The following is a 26,766-nucleotide window of genomic DNA, read 5'->3' on the forward strand; positions in this document are numbered from 1 at the left end:
ATGGGGGGCTCTTGCTCCTCGTGCACACCGCACGCAGGCCCGAAGCTCACCGGCGTTGTTCTTCCGCCACTCCCACTATAAAGCAGCTACCTGCTAGCACGCCCACTGTATTCCCGCACTGTGACTGGGCAAGCAAGCCCCACCCAAGAGGCGGGACTAATAAAGGAATGTTCACTCCCAGCACAACAACTGTCATTCACCTTGCAGCTGGTTTTTAAATCTTCTCGGCAATTGTGTGACTTGTGTAAACAGTGCCACTTGGAGTGACACCTCTGTGGGGTTGCTCACTTCTCTGCCTTTAGGGACCAAATCCGTGGGCTACAAATCGGAACTCACTTTGTACTTTTTCTGCAAATACTTGTTTTACCCGAGAAATCACACTGCTTTGTCTGAAAAGGAAACCATAACTTTAATGGCTTCCTGTCACTTTTTGAAGTTTCAGCAAGCGTGATACACTGGACACAGAGAGAGAATAGCTCACTCATCAAATAAAATTCAAGTTTTTTATATTCGTTATACTTACTAATTGTCCTTCTATATTTCAGTTGCTTGCTCAGAAAAAAAACAGTCATCCAGGGAATCGCCTTATCCCAGCCCAAAGAAACTCGTATTATCTAGTTGCTCCGGGAATCCTGTCTGCTGTCTACACTGTGGATATTCTGAATTATCGTCAGCACTATAATTCAGCTTATCTTTTATGTTGTAAGGAACCACTTCAAAACACTGATGCTTTTGTTTGTAAATTGAAGATAGAACATAAGAAACAGATAATAAAAATCGCCAATTACAAACGTACTTACGACTAAAACAACATGAAAAACCACAGGTTTTCGAGACAGCCTCTCACGAGCTTAGCTGGGTGTTAGCCTAGACCCGCGACCTTCGGCCTCTTTGGTCTCGGGGCGCACGTGAACTACAACTACTAAAATTCTGCGGGCACACCAAAAAACGTATTTTTTTGCCGATCTGACAAGAAAGTAGGCATAATTTTTATTCATTCACACTGGATGGCTATTGTGTTGGCTGTTATCATTTTTTTGTTTGACAGTCTAAGGGGAAAAGGCCAGTGTCCCTGACTAAATATTCAGGTATTGTGTGTTTTAAAAATCCTTGCAGCACACTGGCTGAAAATCACTGGCCCAGACGGGTGTATCAAATACTTAATCTTGTAGCACATGTACAAACATAACTGTTACTAAGAATGCTATGAAGCAGTATTGTAAGTAGTTAAGAACAGGAGCTCTGGAGTCAGATGGCCTGATCCCGAAACCAGACTCTGCTACTTACTAGCTGTTGACCTTGGGCAGGCAACTCAAACTCTTGGTTTCTCCCCATAAAATAAGAATAATTACTAGTATCCAACCCACTGGGTTGTGTGAGCATTGACACCTGCATTAGAATGGGGTTTGCCCCAGCAAGTGCTAAACATGTTAGCCTTCTATCTCTAATGGGTCATCTTTGAAAATTGTAACTTACTTTACATTTCAAACTTGTGAAATGTAGCCACTACATCTGTGGAGCAAAACCGCAAACCACCACTGGCTCACGAACCCCACTGGTATTTGTGTCTCTGGCACAGAATGGTCATCTGCTCACTCACCTTGTGGAGCACAGAAGGACAAAACCACCGAGGTCGTCCTTGTAGACTCTGGATTTGCAACAAAACACTGTACTTGCTCTGAGAGGTCATCGCTCTTCTTAAAATGCAATACAGGTGTTGTGCTTCCTTCACATTGCGGTGCGCGGCAATGCCACGAGTAGTTTAATAGTTTCTGATGCCTGCTGTAACTTTCCGGGACCTCGCACCGGACTTCAATGCTTTCATTAACCAACTCACATTGTAACATCGGAGATGGAAGAGGGTCTGGGGGAAAAAAAAGTCATATTTAGTACAAAAAAGAGTAATTTAGATGCTTCATCTTTAAATTTATGAAGAGCCCCCCACTTTCTTGTGAATTTGAAGGGATGAGCTGGCCACTTCCTCGGGCACCAACAGGAGAGGACTCTTGCTTCCCCTGAGTCTGATCTTCCTGCCCCAATTCAGAACACACACAGGCCCCCACTCCCTCACCCTCACTTCTGAAAGCCCGAAGATCTTAGACAGAAGGGTGGCCAAGTCATTTAGCTGCCGGTCCGTACCTGAATTAACATAAGGATTTACAGTTTTAACTTTTCTCACTTACTTTAGATATTAATTATCGTATTTTACTAAAACTAGTCACATGCTTGAGTGTAGGGGTGCTCCCTATAACTAAGTGGGGTGCTTCTTAACATACAGAGAAGAAATAGCTTATATTACCTTTCTAACATCTGAAAAACGTTTAATTCCAAAAGCTGTCTGACTCCAAAGGTTTTTGCAAAAAGTACTGTGGGCTGGCCCTGTGGAGAGGTGAGGGGGGGTGGCACCTGTCAGAGCCCCATGAGCCCAGAGGCCTCCCTCCCACGCTTCCTCCAGGAGGCGACCCCACTGGCTGAGGCACCCACACCCACACACCACAGGTTCAGACACACCTCACGTGCGCCATCGTTGCCCCCTAAAATCTTAATGCTGATCCGTCCCACTGGTTGTGTGTTTAATTCATATGCCTTCTCGCATCTCTACATTCCCCCTAAAACTAATCATATGAGATCTGAGAAAACATGTACATATATATGGAATATGCAAAACAGAAGTCATGGGACCATTTGGGAAATAAAATCCCAATACTTTATAAACACCTCCTAAAAAGCAAAGTACAGCGTTGCTCACCAAGATGACGGAATACTATGCTGCCATTAAAAATACTATTTTCAAATACAAAGGAACACTTAAGCTCCAAAACATAATCTAAAAATGGAAGTGTCCAACTCGTCTTTCCTCTCATACTCTCCTCCTAAATTCCTTCTCGCTCAGACACGCGGCCTGCCTCGTTAGAGACCCAAGTCACACAGGATTCCCCTCTCTGCTTGGGGCGTCCTCAGTTTTTAGGTTTAAAATGGTTCACATAACTTGTTCTGCTGCCACCAAGTTTTTCTTTAAAAGAAATTTTAATCTTTTTTTTAAAGAATTTATTTATTTATTTTTAGAGAGAGGAGAAGGGAAGAAGAAAGAGAGGCAGAGAAACATCAATGCACACACCCCCTCTCACACACTCCCCACAGGAGACCTGGCCGGCAACACAAGCATGTGCCCTCACTGGGAATCGAACCAGCGACCCTTTGGTTCACAGGCCTGTACCCAGTGCACTGAGCCACACCAGCCAGGGCAGAAATTTTCATCATTTTTAAGCACTGGAAACCTTTCTCCAAATTCAATCTTAAGCAGCTGACCATTACCCTTCAAAAGGATAAGGAGTTGCTCTAGTTGGCTTAAAAGATGGGTGCCCACAGCCCTCGCCCCCCAGCCTCCTCAGGTCCGACCCGCCCAGCACACCCCGCCGCAGCTCCAGAGGCCCCTCCAGCTAAGAAATGGAGGTGCCTGTTGCAGGCACTGCACGTGCTTACGCCTGCCTCTGCCCCGAGGCTGGGCATTGCTCAGGGGCAGGAAACTGAGCTTCCCACTTCCTTAGACATATTCTGTAGACGCATTTCTCCAATGTCAGTGGGCATAAGAGTCGCCTGAGGTGTGTGTTAAAAACCCAGATTCCTGGGCCGCACCACCCCTGGTGATTCTGATGTGGGCACCCCATGTGTTCCGTCACAGACTCTGGTTTCTCGATCCAGCTAGGCCACGTCTAGTCTTTCCTCACTTTCCAAACTGAACAGAGGTGCCTGGGAGCCCCTCAGACTGTGAGCCTTTGGAGGGCAAAGCTAGGAAATATTCACCTCTTAGCCATAGCACTTGACAGAATACAAGTCACACAGTTGGCTTCTAAATGATATGGAGGATGATGTTGGACACTTGGAGGGATGGAGGGATAGATAAATAGAGTCAGAGAGACAGTGTTCAAATTGCTCTCTCCACTCTATACAACGTCAGTTCAATAGCTCACCTCCCACAAGCAATGGTATGGTGGCTACGAGCACGGACTGCCGGCCTCGGGTTCACAGCCCACTCTACTACTGAGTGCCACTTGACCCTGGGCAAGTTATGTAATCCCTTGTGCCTAGGCTTCCTGTCCCACACGTTAAGAAAACAAATCGTATCTACCCTATACAACTGTGATGAGGATGACATGAGTTGACAATCATAATAATGGAGCTCAAGGTCAGCAAGCCCAAGCGCCTCCTGAGGGCGTGTGATACAGTGACAGAGTCACTGACCAGGAGCTGGGAGGTGTGAGTGTTAGTCCTGGCTTGCTGTGTGACCTTGGACCGCAGCTCTTATAGGAGCTGTAAGACCTTAAAGAAAACATCCAACCCAGGTTCCTGTTTTACAAATGGAGAAAGCCATGGCAAAGCCCATCTCCTTTTCATCTGTAAAAGGGAATATAATACTTTATAAGAACATTGTAATGGTCAAGCGGGATATAAAAATGCTGTGAGGGGAGACACACGGAAGCGCCAGTAGTATCTTCTAGGCCGTTAGCCCCCACTTAGCTATACAGAAGCTCTTCCTGTATAATCTCATTACACTGCCATCATCACATACCTAACCTGGAAGAGCTGAGCCTATCTGCTCACCAAAAAGCACGCAAACCTTTCCGCAGCATCTGGGTCAGACCAGCACCTCCGGCCTATAGCCTTAATATTCTCTCCCAGGGGACTTCGCACTGCTATATGTAACAAAGGTACAGCTGTACCTTAAGCAGCATTAAACAGGCAAGAAATGGTGCCTACTCCATCCCCTAAGGTAACTTAGTTGCTTTATAATTAATTAATTCAGCTCTCTGTAAGAATTTCTTTTGTATACATGAGATGGCATTTGTAGATTCCCATTAACTTTAATAACAGGCTATGCACCAATCTGAACCATTTAAGGCAGATCAGCTCACTCTACTTCCATGGACATCACCAGTGCAATAAAGGTCGTGAGGGGATGTGAAAGAACTAATAAACGTTATTAGTGGAAATTTTAAGGGGACTTTGCAGGAAAAGGGAAAGCTAGACAGCAACTTATACATAGAAAGAAAAGGCGCCAGGAAACCCCCACGTCTGAAATACCCTTTCTGCAAGTCTCCCGTTAGGTCCGGTGTCTCCAGCAGGAAAATGTCAAGTCACTTAAGCACACCCTCAAAAAAGTGTGACTTCCTCATTTCTAAGAAAAAGAGTATAACCAATCATTTTGCCGTTCAAGTATGAAACCTTGAGTCATCTTATGTCTTTTTATAACACAATCTCAATACTGTTGACTTTTTCTTGGTATTATCTTCTGATTCTTTGCTTTCTAAACAACTATTACCAATACCTCTGTCTACTCGAAGAATCACAGTAGCTTCTAACCTGGTGTCTCTTCTTAATCCACCATAAATATCTACCAACTGATTAATCTTCCAAAAAATATATTTCATCGGTCACACCCCTCGTCAGGATTGGATACAGTGGCTTCTCGCTGCCACAGGCTAAAATCAATATTCCCAAAGCAGGACTGGAAGTCCCACATTTAATGCTACTCATGTCACTGCTCCCTGCTGGAAACTCGCCTCCCCGCACTCGCCCCTCTGCAGGCCTTCGCTAAGCTTCCCAAGGGCTCCCAGAGTCAGCACAGCACAGGAAGTGAGCCTCAAACAGGAGGGATCAGAATGACCAGTAACGACAAGTTCTAGGCTACATCCCTGGGGGCCGTAAGTACATGGAGAACAACATCATTACAGGAGAGGGCAGCAAGGTCTGAGAAATCAGGACATTCAAATAACTTTTACTTCAATATTACAGTCATCAAGAATTATGACAGCAGAAACAGCAGAAACAGTGAGAATGAACCAGGCACTAAAATGATCAAGAAAAACTGGGGTGACATTCACTGCAGCATTATGTACAGTAGCCAAGACACGGAAACAAGCTAAGTGTCCATCAGCAGGTGAATGGATAAAAAAGTTGTGGTACACACACACACACAGGAGTATTATTCAGTCATAAAAAATGAAGAAATCCTGGGACTTGAAATATTGGTAAAGTCTATCCCCTATACCGTAAATATTGGTAAAGTCTATCCCCTATACCGTAAATATTGGTAAAGTCTATCCCCATACTGTAAATATTGGTAAAGTCTATACCCTATACTGTACACCCGAAACTAATACAAAATAATACTGAATGTAAACTGTAACTGAAGAATAAAATTTAAAAAGAGAATACCCTACCATCCGCGACAACATGGGTGGGTCATGGTGGCATTGCGTCAAGAGAAATGAGTCAGAAAGAGAAGGGCAAATGCTGTCCCATATAATTACACTGATATGGAGAATCTATAAAAAGGAAGAACCACCAAACTCAGAGGAAGACAAGACCAGAGGCGAAGGGGACGGGGAGGAGGAGTTGGAGGAAGTGGTAGAAAGGCACCGCCTTCCAGGACAAGATAACGGGCACTGGGACTGTAGTGTCCAACATGACAGGGACACTTAACACTGCCGAAGGACACTCAGGAAAGTTGTTAGGACTGCTCAACTCAAGAAAAAAACTTTTTATCCCTTTTCTTCTCTTCTTCCTTTTCTCCTTCAGGTCTCTCTGTGAGAAGACAGGTGTTAGCCGACCCTGTGGCGGTCATCATTTCACAGCCTGTGCACGTCAGCCCACCGTGCTGCACGCCCGAAACTCATCCAGTGATGCACGTACATTATTTCTCAGCGACTCTGCAACGAACAGCACTCGGGGGGGGGGGGGGGGGGGGGCGGTACTCACGCACCTACAGACGGCAGCTACGAGGAAGGGACTCTAGAGGTGAGGGAGGGAGAATAACCTAGAAGCATCAAGGAGAAGCGTGGGGGAACCTGTAGCGTATCTCCAGTTCCAGTTTAAAATGACAGAGAAAAGCCTCTCCTGGGTGGGCTGCAGGAGGAAACAGAAACTCTAACTTTCAGAGCACCATCCCCTATCCATGGAGCTCAGAGATCTGAGCTCACTGCTGCCACGGCATCCCACGCCAGGGCATTGTCCGATGGTGCTGCCCTCCTCACCTCAGTCACATTCTCGCCTCGCCTGGCCCAGAGGATGATGCGGGAGCTAAAAGAGGCACCATGTACCAGAAAGAGAGGAAAACTCTGCCTGCGTGTGACAACAAACTGTTTTACTTCTCACAAGCCATTAATTTGTATAAGTCTCTTTAAAAAGTTGGAAATTTGCCATTTTAAACAAACCAAGTTATGTAATACTCACCAAAGACCGTGAGGTAAAATTTCATGCCATTTGAAGAGTGTAGCATTTCAACTTCATATTCACCTTCATCCGATGGTATTAAATTTGAGATGTGGAGGTCACCTGAGGTATTGTTCAAACGAACCCTACCGTCAAAAGGTGGGTAAGATTTGACGCCATCTGAATCCCATTCAATAACTTTATTAGTTCCTTTTTTCCACATTATCTCTGTAAAGGGTTGCACGTTTGATGGAGACAGAATGACACTCCCGTTCACAGTTCCCACAGCTGAAAATAGCGATGAGCTCTTAGAGCTGCTGAAATCTAGGAGAACAAAATAATTGGTTAGAAAAAACAGCATCACTTTGCTGTCAAAAACAGCAAACCATCTTCCAAGATGCTCTTTGGGGAAAGGAGTTAAATGGAGCGGTAAAAATGATGCACCAGCTACTTTGTGTGCTAAGCTGATCCACTGCTGACAAAAAGCACAGCGAGTGTCAGATGCTTGACCATGGAGCATTTACTCTTTAATTGGGGCCAACGTAAATCCAGGAGGTGGAGCCAAGATTTATGGGGCACGAACTGCATGCCAGGTACTGTGGGCAATGCTGGGAATATGGCAGCAAAGACGACAAGAATCACTCCAGGCCCTCGAGGAGCCTCACCCCCCTCACCCCATGGAGAAGACACTGGGAAGGCAAGGACAACCACCTAGGTAAGGGCCTTCACCCAGGAAGTCATGCTGGAAGTGACACCGGGTGGCAAATCACTGAAGGATGAGAGGAGTTAGCCAGCTGAGGGCTGGATAAGGAGGGGAGGCGAGTGGAGATACAGGTGGAGGAAGCAGCACTCCAAAGGCATGTCCTGATTGAGGAGTTTGGTCTGTCGGAGGACATAAAAGCAATTCCAATGGCTGAAATGAAGAGACCAACAGAGTGAGGAGTCGGGAAGGAGGCTGCAGAGGCAGGCAGTGGCAGGTAGAACTGGTATGCGAGCAGGGGGCTGGAGGGTGTTAGGCAAGATATGCTAAGGGTTTGGAACTTACGCTCATTAGGACAGTGGCAAGGGACAGCCACAGAGCGGTTGTAAACAGAAGACAAGCATGCTGTAATCTGTTTCCACAGGCTGACGGCAGAGTGAACAATGGCTGCCAGGCGCAAGCACAGAGGTAGAAAGAGCAAAACAGAGGCAGCGCGGTAGCGAGGAGAGACTGGCAGATAGGGTGGACCAGACTCAGGATGCACAAGTGCACAGACTCAAGATCCACATGACAGAGAAATCCCAGGGGTTCACTGACTCCTGGCTGTGGGGGACGAGGGGGAGGGGAGAGTTGATGGTGACTGTCAGGCAAGCCTCTTTCTTGGCTGACAGGGGAGCTACTGAGGTCAAAAACAATGACAGGAAGCAAGTCAGGTTATGAGGAAGATTAAGGACTCGGGGACTACAGTGGCATGCTAGAGCTGATTCAAACCTGCTGTCACAAGCCGTGTTAGCCTCTCTGATGGACTCCAGTCAGGTCCCACTAGTGGGAGTCCTGTCAACACAGGCTGACAAAGGCAGGAACCAAGATGGTGGCATAGTAAGTGGAAGCTACACTAACCTCCTCCCAGGAACAACTGGAGTGACAACCAAAGTATACAAAAATCATCCTGTATAACCAACTGAAGGCTAGCTGGAGAGAAGCCCTATAACCAAGGACTAACAGAAGAAACCACACCACCACAACGAGACTGATACGAAGTGTGGAGGCATGGGAGGATAGGCTGGGCTCACACGGGCAGCAGCTGAAATTCCAGAGGGACATTTCAGCAGCCAGGGGGGTTGCAAACCAGGCTTAGAGCACCAGAACCAGAAAAACTGCCCACATAACATCCCAGTGTGAAAGCAGCGAGATTTCTGTCTGCCAGGGGGAGACAACTAGAGATGCAGACACCATTCTAAAAGATCAACACACAAGGTTTTGTTTGCAGCCACTTACCCTGGGCTCTGGCAGAGGGAGGGCAGAGTGGACTAATGCCACATGAGGACCGTCTGGGGTTGGTGGCTCTGGGGAGAGAGCTGAAGCATCAGCTGCTAGGACAGCTGTACTCATCATTCCCATGCTGTAGAGGCAGTCTTTCTCAGGAAGAGAACTCCCCTCCATGTGGCACAGCCGAGGGGTAAGCAATAGCCCCACCTGCACGAAGTCCTCTCACCCTGCCCCGTGGGGCTTAACCCCGCTAAAGAGTTCAGGTGCAGGTTCTTTCAGTGATTAAGCCTAACAGGCAGCCTATAGGTGAGGGCAGATCTCTGGGTGCTTTGAGACTTTAGCTGATGCACCACAGGGCCTGGTGCCAGGAAAAGCCAGCCTTGGTCCACATATTGGTCCTTTCCAAATGCGCCCAGGACCAGCAGAGGGAACACAAGCTGTGCATCACTGAGAGCTCCAGTCAGGTTGGCCAGGCCAGGAACAGGCAGTGTCTGACTAAGGACAGAGTCTTTGCATATCTACACAGAAACAAACAAAAAGAGGCAGCCAAAGTGGGAAGATGAAGAAACAGGACCAAGATGAATAAAGAGCATTCTCCAGAAGAAGAACTAAATGAAATGGAGACAAGCAATTCATCAGATAAAGAACCCAAAGTAATAGGTATAAGAATGCTCAACAACATAAAAAAAAGACATAGAAACCATAAAAAGGACCAGTCAGATAAAGAATGCAATACCTAAAATAAATAATACACAGGAAGAAATAAACAGTAGATTATATAAAACAAAGAATCAGATCAGTGATTTGGAAGACAAGGTAGAAAAAAAATACTCAATCAGAACTTCCGGTAAAGATGGCAGCATAGGTAAACACGGCTCACCTCCTTGTACAACCACATCAAAGTTACAACTAAACTATAGAACAACCATCACTCAGAACGGTCAGAAATCAAGTTGAACGGAAGTCTGACAATTATGAAATTAAAGAAACCACATCCATCCAGACAGGTAGGAGGGTAGAGACATGAACTGGGCTGGTCCCACACCCATGGCTGGTAGATAAATACTCAGGAGGGATATTGCAGGAGCAAGGTGTCCAGCCCCACACCAGGACCACCCCCTCACAGCTGATCCTCCACAGAGGGCTGAGGATGGTGGTCAGTGGTCACAGCCAGTCCTTGCAGCTGACTGGCCTGGGTAAATCCCTCCCGTTGACCTGCCTACAACAAGCAAGGCTCAAATACAAGAGGACAGGTGTACTCAGCCCACACAAAGGGTGCACCTCACATACCGAGCTTGGGTGATACAGGAGGCTGTGCCATTGTACCTTCCAGGACACCTACTACATTAGGACATGCTACAAAGACAAGGAGTCATAGCAGCTCTACCTAATACATACAAACAAACACAGGGAGGCTGCCAAAATGAGGAGACAAAGAAACATGGCCCAATGAAAGAACAGATCAAAACTCCAGAAAAAGAACCAAACAAAATGGAGATAAGCAATCTATCAGATTCAGAGTTCAAAACACTGATTATAAGGGGGTTTAAGGAACTTAGTGAGGATCTCAATAGCATAAAAAAGATCCAGTCAGAAACAAAGGACACACTAATTGAAATAAAGAACAATTTACAAGGAAACAACAGTAGAGTTGATGAAGCCAAGAATCAAATCAATGATTTGGAACATAAGGAAGCAAAAAACAACCAATCAGAACAACAAGAAGAAAAAGGGAATCAGTAAAGATGAGGATAGTGTAAGACACCTCTGAGACAACTTTAAAAGGTCCAACATTCGCATCGTAGGGGTGTCACAAGGAGAAGAGAAAGAGCATGAAATTGGAAATTTATTTGAAAAAATAATGTAGGAAAACTTCCAAATTAGTGAAGGAAATAGACATGTAAGTCCAGGAAGCACAGAGAGTCCCAAACAAGATGGATGCAAAGAGGCCCACCCCAAGACATATCAGAATTAAAATGCCAAAAGTTAAAGAGAGAATCTTAAAAGCAGCAAGAAAAAAGCAGTTAGTTACCTACAGGTGCGTTTTCATAAGACTTTCAGCTATTTCAGCAGGATTTCTCAAAAGAAACTTTGCAGGCTAGAAGGGGCGGGCAAGAAATATTCAGTACCGAAAAGCAGGGACCTACAGCCATGATTGCTCCACCCAGCAAAGCTGCCATTTAGAATTGAAGGGCAGATAAAGAGCCTCCCAGACAAGAAAAAACTAAAGGAGTTCATCATCACCAAATCATTATTATACGAAACATTGAAGAAACTTATTTGAGAAAAAGATCAAAACTATGAGTAAAATGGCAATAAATGCATATCTATCAACAATTGAATCTAAAAAACAAACTAAGCAAATAAGAAGAACAGAAAATCAGGGATACAGAAAGCATCTTGATGGCTGCCATATAGGAGAGGTGTGGGGGACCACCCCCTCGTGTCTGACTAAGTGGGTGAAGAGGTGAGGGGATTAAGCAGTACAAATGGGTGAAGAGGTGAGGGGATTAAGCAGTACAAATAAGTAGTTCCAGAATAGCCATGGTGATGTAAAGTACAGTATAGGAAATGGAGGAGCCAAAGAGCTTATATGCTATGAACAGTGGTGTGGGATTGACAGAGTGAGTGGAAGGTGCTGGATGGAGATCGGCAAAGAGGGGGAAATTGGGACAGCTATAACAGCATAATCAATAAAATATAATTTTTTAAAAATCATCCAAGAAAACCCCAATCAATGAGAGCAGGAAAAAGAAAAAGAAATTTCAAAAATGAGGATAGTTTAAGGGACCTTTGGGACAACATGAAGTGTAACAACATCCACATCACAGGAATAGCAGCACCTTCCACTCCCTCTGTGGAAGAGAACAGAGAGGGCAAGGATTTGAGAACCTATTTGAAGAAATAATGACAGAAACCTTCCCTATCCTGGTGAAAGAAAATGACACAAAAGTCCAGAAAGTGTGGAGAGCCCCAAACGAAACAGACCTAAAGAAGCCCTCACCAAGACACATCATATTTTAAAATAGCAAACCTTAATGACAAGGAGAGAATCTTAAAAGACGCAAGAGTAAAGCAGATAGTTACCTACTAATGACCTCCTATAAGAGCATCATCTGACTTCTCAACAGAAATATTTCAGGCCAGAGAAGATTGGCATGAAATATTCAAAGTGATGAAAAGCAAGAACCTACAACCAAAGCTACTTTACCCAGCAAGGTTATCATTTAAAATTGAAGAAATAAAGAACTCCCAGACAAGAAGACGCTAAAGGAGTTTGTTACCACCAAACCAGCATTGCAACAAATGTTAAAGGGCTTAGTTGAAGAAGAAGAAAACAAAAGAAGAAAATAGTTAATAAATAAAATGGCAATAAATACATATCTATCAATAATCACTTTAAATTGCAAATGGATTAAATTGTCCAATCAAAAGACATAGAGGAGTTGAATGGATAAGAAAACAAAACCCATATATATGCTGTCCTAAGGAAACACACCTCTGAAGGAAAGACACAGGCAGACTAAAAGGATGAAAAAGGCATTTCATGCAAATGGAAAGAAAAATAAAGCTGGGAAAGCAATACTTTTGTGTGACAAAACCAAGATTATGGTAAGAGGCAAAGGAGGACACTATATAATGACAAAGAAAACAATCCAACAGGAGGATATAGCCCTAGGAAACACTCAGGCACCCAACCTAGCAGCACCAAGATATGTAAGGCAAATCTTCATGGACATAAAGGAGAGATTGACAGTAATATAATCGTATTGAGGGTTTTAACAAACTAATGACTTCAGTGAATAGATCTTCCAAACACAAAATCAATAAGCAGACGTCCTTAAATGACACACTAGATCAAAAGAATTTAATTGATATCTTCGAACATTTCATCCCAAAACAACAGAATATGCATTCTTTTCAAGTGCACGTGGAACATTTTCTAGGATAGACCACATGTCAGGACACAAAACAAGCCTCAATAAATTTAAGAAGACTGAATCATATCAAGCATCTTCTCTGACCATAATGGTATGAAACAAGAAATCAATCACAAGAAGAAAACAGAAAAATATGGAGTCATGGAAACTAAATAACTTATTACTAAACAATGAATGGGTTAACAATGAGATCAAGGAAGAAATCAAAAGATACCTTGAAACAAATGAAAATGAGAACACAGCAATCCAAAATCTGTGGGACACAGGGAAAGCAATTCTAGAGGGAAATTCATAGCATACAGGCCTACATGAAGAAACAAAGAAATTCTCAAATAAACAATCTAACTTTACACTTAAAGGAACCTGAAAAAGAACAACAAACAGAGCCCAAAGTGAGTAGAAGGACAGATATAATAAAGATCAAAGCAGAAATAAATGAAATGGTCTTAAAAACAATACACAAAATCAATGAAACCAAAAGCTTGTCCTTTGAAAAAATAAGCAATAGTGACAAACCTTCAACACAATTCATCAATAAAAAAGGAGAGAGGACCAACATATATAAAACCAGAAATGAAAGAGAAGAAACAACTGACGTCATAGAAATACAAGAACTGTAGAAAATATTACCAACAAATTGGAAAACCTGGGAGAAATGGATAAATTCCTAGAAACATACAATCTTCCAAAACTAAACCAGGGAGAACCAGAGAATCTGAATAGACAGATTATAACTACTGAAATTGAGCTGCAATCTAAAAACTTCCAAAAAACAAAAGCCCTGGACTGGATGGCTTCACAGGTGAATTTTACCAAACACTCCAAAAAGAGCTAACACCTCTCCATTTCAAACTGTTCCAAAAAATCAAGGGGAGGAAAGACTTCCCAAGCTTATTTTATGAGGCCAGCATTAACCTAATTCCACAACCAGATGAAGACAATACAAAGAAAGAAAATTATAGGCCAATACCCCTCATGAATAGAGATTCTAAAATCCTCAAGAAAATAGCAGCAAACTGAATACAGCAATACATGAAAGAAATCATACACCATGATCAATGGAACTTGCTCGAGAGATGTAAAGTTGGTACAGTATTCACAGGTCAATACCATGATACACCACATAAACAAAGCGAAGGATAAAAACCACGTGATCACATCAATACAATCCCATTTATGACTGCTTCAAAAAGAACAAAATACCTAGGAATAAATTTAACCAAGAATGTAAAAGATCCGTACTCAGAAAATTATAAGACACTGAAGAAAGAAATTGAAAAGGATACAAATAAGTGGAAGCACGTACCATGTTCATGGTTAGGGCGAATTAAAATAATGAAAACATACATACTACCCAAAGCAATCTATAGATTCAATGCAATTCCTCTCAAGATACCAATGACGTATTTCACAGAACTAGAACAAATATTCCAAAAATGTATATGGAGCCACAAAAGACCCCAAATACCACCCTGGCTGGTGTGGCTCAGTGGACTGAGTGGCAGCCTGTGACCCGGAAGGTCACCTGTTCAATTCCCAGTCAGGGCACATGCCTGGGTTGTGGGCCAGGTCCGCAGTTGGAGACGTGCAAGACGAAACCACACATTGATGTTTCTCTGCCTCTTTCTCTCTCCCTTGCCCTCATTCTAAAAATGTTATTATAAAAAGAATAAATTCGAAATGGATTATAGACTTAAATGTTAGACCTGAAACCATAAAACCTAGAAGCAAACTTAGGTAGTAAAATCTCAGGCATTTCTCGTAGCAATAGTTTTGCTTGATATATCTCCTTGGCCAAGGAAAACAAAAGAAAAAAATAAGCAAATGGGACTACATCAAACTAAAAAGGTTTTGCACAGCAAACAATCAACAAAATGAAAAGACAACCCACTGAATAGGAGAATATATTTGCCAATGATACATGTAATAGGGGTTAACATCCAAAATTTATTAAAAAACTTATACAACTCAGCAACAAAAAACCAAAGAATCCAACTTAAAAATGGGCAAAGGACCTGAATAGACACTTCTCCAAAGAGGACACACAGCTGCCCAACTGGCATGAAAAGTTTCTCAACATCATTAATCATCAGATAAATGCAAATTAAAACCACAATGAGACATCATCTCACACCTGTCGGAATGGCTGCCATCAGCAAATCAGCAAACAACAAGTGCTGACGAGGGCATGGAGGAAGGGAGCCCTCGTGCACTGTTGGTGGGAATGCACTTCGGTGCAGCCGCTGTGGAACACAGTATGGAGATTCCTCAAAAACTAAAATGGAACTGCCTTATGACTCAGAGATTCTATTTCTGGGAATTTATCCAAAGAAACCCAAAACACTAATTCGAAAGAATATATGCACCCTTATGTTCATTGCAACGTTATTTACAATAGCCAAGATTTGGAAGCAGCCCAAGTGTTCATCGGTAGGTAAGTGAACAAAACAGGTGTGATACGTTACACAGTGGAATACTATTTGGCAGTTGAAATAAAGTTTTACCCTTTGCAACAGCCTGGATGGACCTGGAAAACATTATGTTTAGTGAAATAAGCCAGTCACAGAAAGACAAATATCATATGATTTCACCCATATGTGGAACCTAATGAACAAACTGAACTAACGAGCAAAATACAGACAGAGAGCAGGCTGACAGCTCTAAGTGGCGGAGGGGTCGAGCAAAACAAGATAAGGGACTTATGGACATGGATAAATGTGTGGTGACTGCAGGGGAGGGAGGGGTGGGTAGAGGTAGAAGAGGGGGATAAATGGTAATGGGAAAAAGTACCAAAAAAATGACGAAGGATTTGAATGAAGCCTCTCACCCCCTCTACACCGTCGGGGTCATTGAACATTTGCTAGCCCCCTCAAGACCGAAATATTCTTGGCTTTACTCTTTTTAATGGCTGCATGTTATTCCAGGTTATGAATGCACCATAATGAATTAGCAACTGCCATTGCTGAATGCCCCATCTGTCCCTCGCTACTTCTATTGCAGTAACCCTGCAATAACTACCCATGTGTACATGTCCTTAGGTACTTATGGTTTTGTATCTGTGGGAGAGTATACAGTGTTGCTCAATCAAAGGGTAGATTTTTTATTTTCTTAGAGGCTGCCGCACCGCTTACGAAAAAAAGTTTTGTGAAGATCCAGTCAAGATGGCAGCGTAGGCAGATCCTCTTTGCACGACCACATCAAAATTACAGCTAAAATATAGAACAACTGTCACTTAGAACCATCAAAAATCGAGTTGAAAGGTAGTCTGACAACTATGGAATTACAGAAACCATATCCATCCAGAAGGAAAGTTGGTGTCATATCTGAGACTCCATCAACCTTTGAGCTAACACTGCTTGACCTGTCATGGAGATCCCAGAGACTCCACCCCACCCAACTTACAGTCCCACCCAAGCTGCTTTTCCATATGGATGGCTGGCCTTGGCTCAGGCTTCACAACTTCCTAAATCCTCTCAAACAAGCAACAGCTGGCCTTAGTGAGCCCCAGGCCTGGCACTGGCAGCAGCCAGCCTTAGATTCACAGCTTGGCTTCACCTGGGAATCTCCAGCCCCGCACAAGTAGCAGCCATCTCAGACTGCTTTATAGCTCAGGCAGGGTGGCTCCAGGCAGAACACAGGTTGGGGCTGACCTTGGCCTGCACCACCTGGGAAACCCCAGGGCCTGTGCACCCCGTGGGCAGCTACAGACCACAACAGAGCACCACCACCCTGCCCCTGCACAGCTGATCCTCCATGAAGGATGGAGGTTGATGGTCAGTGATCACAGCCAATCCTCACAGTTGACTGGCCTGGGTAAATCCCTCCCATTGACCTGCCAACAGCAACCAAGGCTCAACTACAAGAGGAGGGTGTACTCAGCCCACACAAAAGGCGCACCTCAAGTACCCAGCTTGGGTGATAGGGGAGACTGTGCCACTGGACCCTACAGGACCCTACTACATTAGGCCATACTACCAAGACACCAAGTCGAAGCAGCTCTACCTAATACACAGAAACAAACACAGGGAGGTTGCCAAATTGAGGAGACAAAGAAACATGGCCCAAATGAAAGGGCAGAGCAGAACCCCAGAAAAAGAACTAAACGAACAAAGATAGCCAACCTATCAGATGCACAGTTCAAAACAGTGGTGATCAGCACGCTCAGAGAACTGATAGAGTATGGCCACAAAATAAAGGAAGAAGTGAAGGTTATATAAAGTGAAATAAAGAAAATATACAGGGAACCAACAGTGAAGGGAAGGAAGCCAGGATTCAAGTCAACAATTTGGAACAAAACGAAGAAATAAGCATTCACCCATAACAGAAAGAAGAAAAATAATTCAAAAAAATGAGGAGAGGCATTAAACATACCAACACCTGAATCAAAGTAGTGTCAGAAGGAGATGAGGAAGAGCAAGAGAATAAAAACTTATTTGAAAAAATAATGAAGGAGAACTTCCCCAACCTGGTGAAGGAAATAGACCTACTAGTCCAGGAAGCACAGAGAGTTCCAAAGTAGTTGCACCCAAAGAGGCCCACACCAAGACATGAAATAATGAAAATGCCAAGGTTAAAGAGAGAATCTTAAAAGCAGCATGAGAAAAGGAGACAGTTACCTACAAAGGAGTTCCCTTAAGACTGTCAGCTGATTTCTCATGAGAAACTGTGGGCAAGAAGGGGCTGGAAAGAAGTACTCAAAGTCATGAAAGGCAAGGACCTACATCCAAGATGACTCTATCCAGCAAAGCTATCATTTAGAATGGAAGGGCAGATAAAGTGCTTCCCAGAAGGTAAAGCTAAAGGAATTCATCATCACCAAGCCCTTACTACATGAAATGTTAAAGGAACTTTAACATTTAAGAAGAAGAAGATCAAAACTATGAACATTAAAACGACAACAAACTCACAACTATCAACAACTGAATCTACAAAATAAAAACAAAACAAAACTAAGCAAACAACCAAAACAGGAACAGAATCATAGGTATGGGGATCACATGGAGGGTTATCAGCTGGGAGGGAGAAGGGGGAGAATGGGGGAAATGATGGAGGGGTTGAAAAGCATAATTGGTAGGCACAAAACAGACACGGGGAGGTTAAGAACAGTATAGGAAAGGGAGAAGCCAAAGAACTCACACGCACGACCCATGGGCATGAACTAAGGCGAGGAGGGGTGTTGCTGGGAGGAGGGGGGCAAAGGGGAAAAAACTGGGACAACTGTAACAGCATAATCAATAAAATATATTTTTAAAAAGGACTTCTGCAATTTACATTACCGTGAGCAATGCCCAAGTTGCCCTTTCCTAATGGCATTTGGTGACTTTTCCTGCACATTTAACTCTCAGACATAATGTGGCATTTCACTGCTATTTGAATTCACATTTCCTGACATCTACAGATTTAAGTGTCTTTCTGTTTGTCGATTATCTAGGTCGCCTTTTCTGACAACTGCCTTTTCATATCCTTTTTCATTTTTTCTATTAGGTTGCTTGTCTTTCTCTCAAAAAAGTGTAAGAGTTCATTGCATGTCATAAATTTCTTGTTTCCCCCAAGGTGAGTGGTGCTGCCATTGCCTCAGGTAGGGCACCCCAGGGAGGGGGACCAGGCTTGAGCTGTAAGATCGTGTTTACAGTTCCTGACAGTGTAAGATGCCCAAGTGGAGATATTCCGTAGACAGGGGATGGTAGATTTGAGAATCACCATGCTTGTAGCGGTTCTGTGTATCACTTCCTTCCTACAGTAAAGTCGTTCCTGTTGTACTTCCAAACTTAACTCTAAAGGAAATCGCTGATATGATAATTCCCAATGAAAACTTAGGAGAAAGTGGAATGAGTTTTTCTTCAGAGGTGACACACCACGAATGAATGAATAAGCAAACCAACCACAGCAAAACAAAGCAGTTGGCAGGGAGCTGATGGCTTTGCTGGTAACAGTGAGCAGTGAGAAAGGGGACCTCAGAGACTTCCAAGCCAGAGAGGAACGGGGTGAACTCTCAAAAGCCCGCAAGCGCAGGTTTGCTCAGCTAAAACAATGAGAATCATAATGCTGACCACAAAAGATTCCTCTGAGGCCTGATTAAGATTGAGAGGCTTTGCAAAATGACTGGCCTGAAGGAGGCTTTCCACAAGGCTTTCCCCTTTTCTGTCTGAGAGTCTGGCTACCCCCAAGGCATCTGCTGTAGGTGACCCTGGCTGTATGAAAACTGGGCAAGGAGTGAACGTTTGCTGTTTAAAAGCAGAGAGAGAGGGAGGGGAAAAAACGTGTTCTCCCTAATGTGATTGCCTAAGCAGACATCCCCTGCTAGCCATAATTTTGCTGTAACTATGGGAGGTTCACTTGTTTGGAAGACTATTGAGTGATCTTTTCTTGCTAAAGACATGAAAGGACAGTACCTAATGCGTACATGGGCAGGACTCATCTGTCTGAAAACAACTTCAATGTCAAGTAATCTGTTGCTGTATCCTTACAAAACATCATCATTACACCTCATTTTTGACAGTTCGTCTTATATGGCTTAAAGCCAAGAGTACAGGCGAAATATTGCAAATGGAGTGTCTGGTTTTGGTTTAGAGAACATGGCTACCGTAACTATCGGGTTACTGAAAAGGACCCCCCACTGCTCCCAGCCACAAATTCCTCTGCACATTTTCACTTGGGTCCTGGGATTTAGGCTGAGAACCAGGTTTAGTTTTATTTATTCATTCATTCATTCATTCATTCATTCATTTTTTTTAATACTCACCTGAGGGTCTTTTTTTTTTCCATTGCTTTTAGCGAGGAAGGGAGGAAGAAGGGAGGAACAGAGGAAGAGAGGGGGGTTAAAGGGGGGGGACAAGGAGGTGGGAGGAGAGAAGGAGAGAGAGAGAGAGAGAGAAACATCAATTGGTTGCCTTCTCATACGCATCCTGACCAGGGATCAAACCTACAATCTGGGTATGTGCCCTAACTGGGAATCAAACCCATGACCTTTCAGTCTACAGGATGACTCTCCCACCAACTGAGCCACACTGGCCAGGGCATTTTAGTTTATTTAATCTAACACTTACTGTCCAGTAGGCATTGTTGGAAGAGCTCTACAAACATATATTCAATGCATCGTCTTAAAAACCATATTAGGCAGGTTATTTTTAACCCCATTTTGCAGATGACAAAACCGAGGCACACAAAGGTTAAGCGACTTGCTAGTTGTGAAGTTGCAACTTGCAAGTGGTGAAACTGGATCTGAACCCAGATAGTCTGACCCAGAATGCCCTAAACCACTGCCGTAGATGGCTACTGTGCAAGCAGTGACATGATACAGGATTTCTCAAGATGCAGCTTCTAGACTGTACTGGAACAGCAAACACCGGGAATGAGAAAGTCAAACCACTCTACGCGGGATGCAAGCGTACCTCTGGTACCTAGGTGGGGCACCAAGTTCGGTGGCCCCCAAATCATGGAATGCCAGGGCCAGTGAGGACCTCAGAGAGCAAGCCACTGTGCCCCTCCCAGAACCCACCTCATGGAGGTGAGTTTATGGAGGTTTGATTGAGCAAGGTAGTGGGGAACCCAGATCTCCAAAACAGTTCATGCGAATCCAAGTTTAAACCCAAGTGTGGGTGTGGCTTTTATCTAGTTACTTATCTCTTTAAACATGTTACTAAGGAAAATAAGACAGGGTTTCATAATTAAAGACCATAAGAAACTAAGTTGAAAGGAAGGCCTAAAAGGTTTATGCTGTGGATAATGGCAAACAAAAGGTGAGATATGGATTTTCCCCCTTGCATGCCCGGCCCGAGCAGAACCCTTCCTAATGTGGCCAAATACTGGTCTGTGTGGGCCTGATAAACTCTGCTTGCCTGAGCCTGACCGCTCCCTGGCGCCCCGCCCCAGTACAAAGGTGTGTGAGCACCAGTGGGTAGCATGTAGACTTGGTACATGCAGGGACATTTGCTGAGTGGCCTGAGGTGCAGCACTGGCACAGAGTTTGACCCTGGATCCATCTGGGGAGCACCAGTCACTCCTACCTGGTGACTCACTGAGAAAACGCCTGCCTCGTGCAATTTGAGTGCCGCCACACGCTCTCTCAGTGCCTGCGCCTGCCAAGCAGCTGCCAAGCAAGGGCAGACAAAGATGGGTCTCAGGGTGCCTTGGAACTTTCACTGACCTGTCTCTGGACCTGGTGCCGGTAAAAGGAGACCTTGGTGTGCAGCCTGGTCCTTAACATGTATGCCGACGCACAGCAGAGGCAGCCACAATGGGGAACTGTTTGTAGATTCAAGGACTGCCCAGGGCCAGTGGCTGGCAGCATCGACATTGGTCTACACCAGGGTCCTTCCCAAGAAGCCAGAACTAACACACCCAAGGGCCAGCTTCAGACAACATAAGAGCAAGGTCCACAAGCCTCACAAACGGCATGTCCAAAGGGAGATCTGGGCCGGCACCAGGGCCTGTGGGGGTGAATTCCACTTTGTGTGGTCGGCACCTGCACGGCAGCTTGCACCGGTGGCCGGGGTTGAGCCTCACAGCCAGCCAGCTGGGGGTCGAGGGCACACACGAACAGGCTAACAGCAAGAGGTCTGGATGAATGTTTCTTCTTTAACTCCTCAGTTGTCGGACTTCCATACAGTTTCATTTTCTGTCAGTTCTGGTTGTTTTTTTTGTTTTTAAATTTGTTGTTGTCCTTCTTTTGGTTGTGCGAGGAGGCACATTGTGTCTACCCATGCCTCCACTTTGGCCGGAATTCCCGGTCACAAGGGACATTCTGAAGCACCAAACTCAGGTGATCAAGTAGACTGCCCACAGGACTCCACAGGACACCTACTACATGAAGCCACCCACCAAGACTAGGAGGCATAGAAGATCTATCCAGTACTAGAAAAGAAACACAAAGAGGCAGCCAAAATGGGGAGAAAAAGAAACGTGCACCAAATGAAAGAACAGGGGAAAAGAGCTAAATGAAATGGAAGCAAGCAATTTATCAGATATAGAGTTCTAAGCAATGATTATAAGGATGCTCAATAGCAGGGAAAAGGATATAGAAACCATTAAAAAAAAAAAAAAACAGAAACGAAGAGTACAATTATCTGAAGTGCAAATACACTGGGCTCTGGCCAGGGGAATCAGATGGCTGGAGTGCCATCCCATGCACTAAAAGGCTGTGGGTGTGATTCTGGGTCAGGGTACAGACATGTGTTACGGGTTCAATCCCCAGTCAGGGCACGTACAGGAGGCAACAAACTGATGTTTGTCTTTCTCTCTCTAAGGATATTCTCAGGTGAGGATTAAAAAAAAAAGAATACACTGAAAGAAACCTAAATGATAGGATGGATGAAGCAGAGGATCAAATCAGAGTTTTGAAAGACAAGATTAAAAAGCCACCCATCAGAGCAGCAAAAAGAAAAGTAGAATTTTGAAAAATGAAGATAGTTTAAAGGACATTTAGGACAACATGAAGCATAACAATATTCACATCACAGGGACATCAGAAGGAGAAGAGAGAACTCAAGGGATCAAGAATGTATTTGAAGAAATAATGGAAGAAAATTTCCCTAACCTGGTGAAGAAAAAAGACACACAAGCCCGGGAAGTGCAGAGTCCCAAAAGAGATGAACCCAAAGAGGCCCACACCAAGATGTATCATAATTAAAATGCTAAAGGTCAAAGACAGAGAATCTTAAAAGCAGCATGAGAAAAGGAGACAGTTACTTACGAAGGAGTTCCCATAAAACTATCAGCTGGTTTCTCAGAAGAAACATTGTAGGCAAGAAGAGGCTGGAAAGAAGTATTCAAAGTCATGAAAGGCAAGGACCTACATCCAAGATGACTCTATCCAGCAAAGCTATCATTTAGAATGGAAGGGCAGATAAAGTGCTTCCCAGATAAGGTCAAGTTAAAGGAGTTCATCATCACCAAGCCCTTATTATATGAAACGTTAAAGGGACTTATCTAAGAAAAAGATCAAAACTATGAACAGTAAAATGACAACAAACTCACAACTATCAATAATTGAACCTCAAAAAGAAAAACTAAGCAAACAATTAGAACAGGAACAGAATCACAGAAATGGAGATCACATGGAGGGTTATCAGTAGGAAGGGGAAGGGGGAAGAATGGGAGAAAAGGTACAGGGAATAAGAAGCATAATTGGTAAGCATAAAATAGACAGGGGAGGTTAAGGATACCATAGGAAATGGAGAAGCCAAAGAACTTATAAGTACGACCCATGCGCATGAACTAAGGGGCGGGGGGGGGATGTTGGAGGGAAGAGGGGTACAGGGTGGAGGGGGATAAAGGCGAGAAAAAAATGGGATGACCATAATAGTGTAAAAAATAAAATATACTTAAAAATACTTATACTTAAAAATACATTAATTTGGGAATTATTTTAAAAAAGAATGCAACGGCAATAAATATGTACCTATCAACAATCACTTTAAATGTAAATGGCTTAAATGCTCCAATCAAAAGACACAGAGTAGCTGAATGGATAACAGAACAAGACCCATCTGTACGCCGTCTACCATAGACCCATCTCAGAGTGAACGAGACACACAGACTAAAAGGGATGAAAAAAGATATTTCATGAAAATGGAAAAAAAAAAGCTTGGGTAGCAATATTTATATCTGACATCATAAACTTTAAAACCAAGGCTATGTAAGAGACAAAGAAGGACACTAAATAATGATAAAAGATCAATCTATTAAGAGAATATAACCTCTATAAACACTTATGCACCCGACACAGGAACACCTACGTATGTAAAGCAAATTTTGATGGACATGAAGGAAGAGACTGACAGTAACACAGTCATAGTAGGGGATTTTAACACCCTAGTGACATCAATAGATCGATCTTCCAAAAAGAAAATCAATAAGGAAACAGTGGGCTTGAACGACACACTAGATCAAATGAATCTAATTGAAATCTTCAGAGTATTTCCTCCCAAAGCAACAGAATACACATGCTTTTCAAGTGCACATGGAACCTTTTCCAGAGACACCAGGTTTTAGGACACAAAACAAGTTTCAATAAATTTAAGAAGAATGAAATCACATCAAGCATCTTCTCTGACCATAATGGTATGAAACTGAAAATTAATCACAAGAAAAAGACTGAAAAATATACAAAGACATAGAGGCTAAATAACCTATTACTGAACAATGAATGGGCTAACAATGAGATCAAGGAAGAAATTAAAAGATACCTTGAAACAAACAAAAATGAGACCACAACAGCCTAAAATCTGTGGGATGCAGGGAAATCAGTCCCAAGAAGGAAACTCATAGCATTACAGGCCTACCTCAAGAAGCAAGAAAAAATCTAAATTTTCACTTAAAAAACAGAACAAGCAAAGCCCAAAGTGAATTAAAGATAGGAAATAATAAAGATCAGAGCGGAAATAAACAAAATAGAGTCTGTAAAAACATTACAAAAGATCAATGAAGATAAGAGCTAGTCCTCTGAAAAGATAAACAAGTTTGACAAACCTTTAACCAGACTCACCAAGGAAAACAACAGTGAGGACCCAAATACATAAAGTCAGAAATGAAAGAGAAGTAACAACTGACACAAAAGAAATACAAAGAATTGAAAGAAAATATTTTTTTACAAAGGATTGTGAGAAAAATGACAACAAATTGGACAGTCTGGATGAAATGGATAAATTCCTGGAATCATACAATCTTCCAAAACTAAATCAGGAAGATCAGAAAATCTGAATAAACAGAGTACAATCAATGAAACTGAAGCAGGAATCAAAAAACTCACAACGAACAAAAGTCCTGGACCGGACTTTACAGGTGAATTTCACCAAATGTTCAAAGAAGAACTAACGCCTATCTTTCTCAAACTATTCCAAAAATTCAAGAGAACGGAAGATTCCCAAGCTCATTTTAAGAGAACAGCATTATCCTGATTCTAAAACCAGAAAAAGACACCACAAAGGAATAAAATTATAGGCCAACATCCTTGATGAACATAGATGCTAAAATCCTCAACAAAATATTACAGGCACAGGGTCATTGGCTCAGCTGGTTAGAGCATCGTACTTATATGCCAAGGTTGTGGGTTTGATCCCCAGTCAGGGTACATGAAAGAGCAAACCAATAATGCATAAAAACAAAATGTAACAACAAACCAACCTCTCTCTCAATCTCCCTCTCTCTCTCTGCTTCCCTCTCTTTCTCTCTAAAATCAATCAAAATTTTAAAATATTACCAAACCGGATCCAGCAATACATTAAAAAGATCATACACCATGATCAAGTGGGATTTATTCCAGGGTTGCAAGGTTGTTACAATATCTGGAAATCAATAAATGTGATACACCACATAAGTAAAACAAAGAATAAAAACCACATGATCACATCAATAGATGCACAAAAAGCATTTGATAAAAATCCAGCACCCATTTATGATAAAACCTCTCAGCAAAGTGGAAACAGAGGGAATATACCTCAACGTAATAAAGGCCACATATGACAGATCTGTGGCCAATGTCATACGTGGTGGGCAAAAACTGTCAGTGTTTTCCGTGTTTTCCTTAAGACTGGGAACAAGACAGGGGTGTCTGCTTTCACCTCTCTTATTCAACATAGTACTGGATATCCGAGCCACAGCAATTGGACAAGAAGAAATAAAAGGCAACCAAATTGGAAAGGAAACAGTAAAACTGTCATTATTGCAGATGAAATAATGCTGTACACAGAGAATCCCAAAGATTCCACCACGAAACTACTAGAACTGATAAAAGAATTCAGTCAAGAAGCAGGATACAGAATTAATACCAGAAAACAGTTGCATTTTTATGCACCAATAATGAACTATTAGAAAGGGAAATTAAGAATACAATCCCATTCATGACTGCTTCAAAAAGAACACAATACCTAGGAATAAATTTAACCAAGAATGTAAAAGACCTGTACTTACAAAATTACATGGCACTGAAGAAAGAAATTGAAGAAGATACCAATAAGTGGAAGCACATACTGTGTTCATGGATAGGAAGAATTCACATCATTAAAATGTCCATACCAGTCAAAGCAATCTATAAATTCAATGCAATTCCTCTCAAGATATCAATGACGTATTTCACAGAGCTAGAATATTCCAAAAATGTATATGGAACTGCAAAAGATCTCAAATTGTCACAGCAATCTTGAGAAGAACGAAGTTGGAGGAATCACACTACCTAATATCAAACTATACTACAAGGCCACAGTAATCAAAACTGCATGGTATTGACATAAAAGCAAACATATATATCAATGGAACAGAATAAAGAGCCCAGAAATAAACCCATGCCTTCATGGTCGATTAATATTTGACAAAGGAAGCAAAAACAGAGAATGGGCTAAAGACAGTGTATTCAATAAATGGTGTTGGGAAAATTGGACAGGTACATGCAAAAAAAAAAGGAAACTAGACCATCTTCTTACATCACACACAAAAATAAACTTGAAATGAATGAAAGACTTAAATGTCAGACTCAAAACAATAACAATCCTACAAAAAAACTTAGGCAGTCATTTCTTGTAGCAATGTTTTTTTTTTTGATACATGCCCTCAGGCAAAGGAAACAAAAGAAAAAATAAATGGGACTACATCAAACTATAAAGTTTTTGCACAGCAAAGGAAACCATCAACAAAATGAAAAGACACCCC

General features: G+C 42.8%; 1 protein-coding gene across 1 annotated transcript in view; it reads right to left on the bottom strand.

The window, feature by feature from the left end:
- Nucleotides 1-26,766, bottom strand: part of CD58 (CD58 molecule) — a 53,135-nt gene that overhangs the window by 12,708 nt on the left and 13,661 nt on the right. Inside the window, exons 2-3 of the mRNA XM_024570643.3 lie at nucleotides 7,234-7,536; nucleotides 1,601-1,864 (exon numbers count right to left, since the gene is read on the bottom strand). Coding sequence (XP_024426411.2) covers nucleotides 1,601-1,864; nucleotides 7,234-7,536 — 567 coding nt within the window. The remainder of the gene's footprint in view (nucleotides 1-1,600; nucleotides 1,865-7,233; nucleotides 7,537-26,766) is intronic.

This window comes from Desmodus rotundus, chromosome 12 (genome assembly GCF_022682495.2).
Source record: "Desmodus rotundus isolate HL8 chromosome 12, HLdesRot8A.1, whole genome shotgun sequence".
Classification (NCBI taxonomy): Eukaryota; Metazoa; Chordata; class Mammalia; order Chiroptera; family Phyllostomidae; genus Desmodus; species Desmodus rotundus.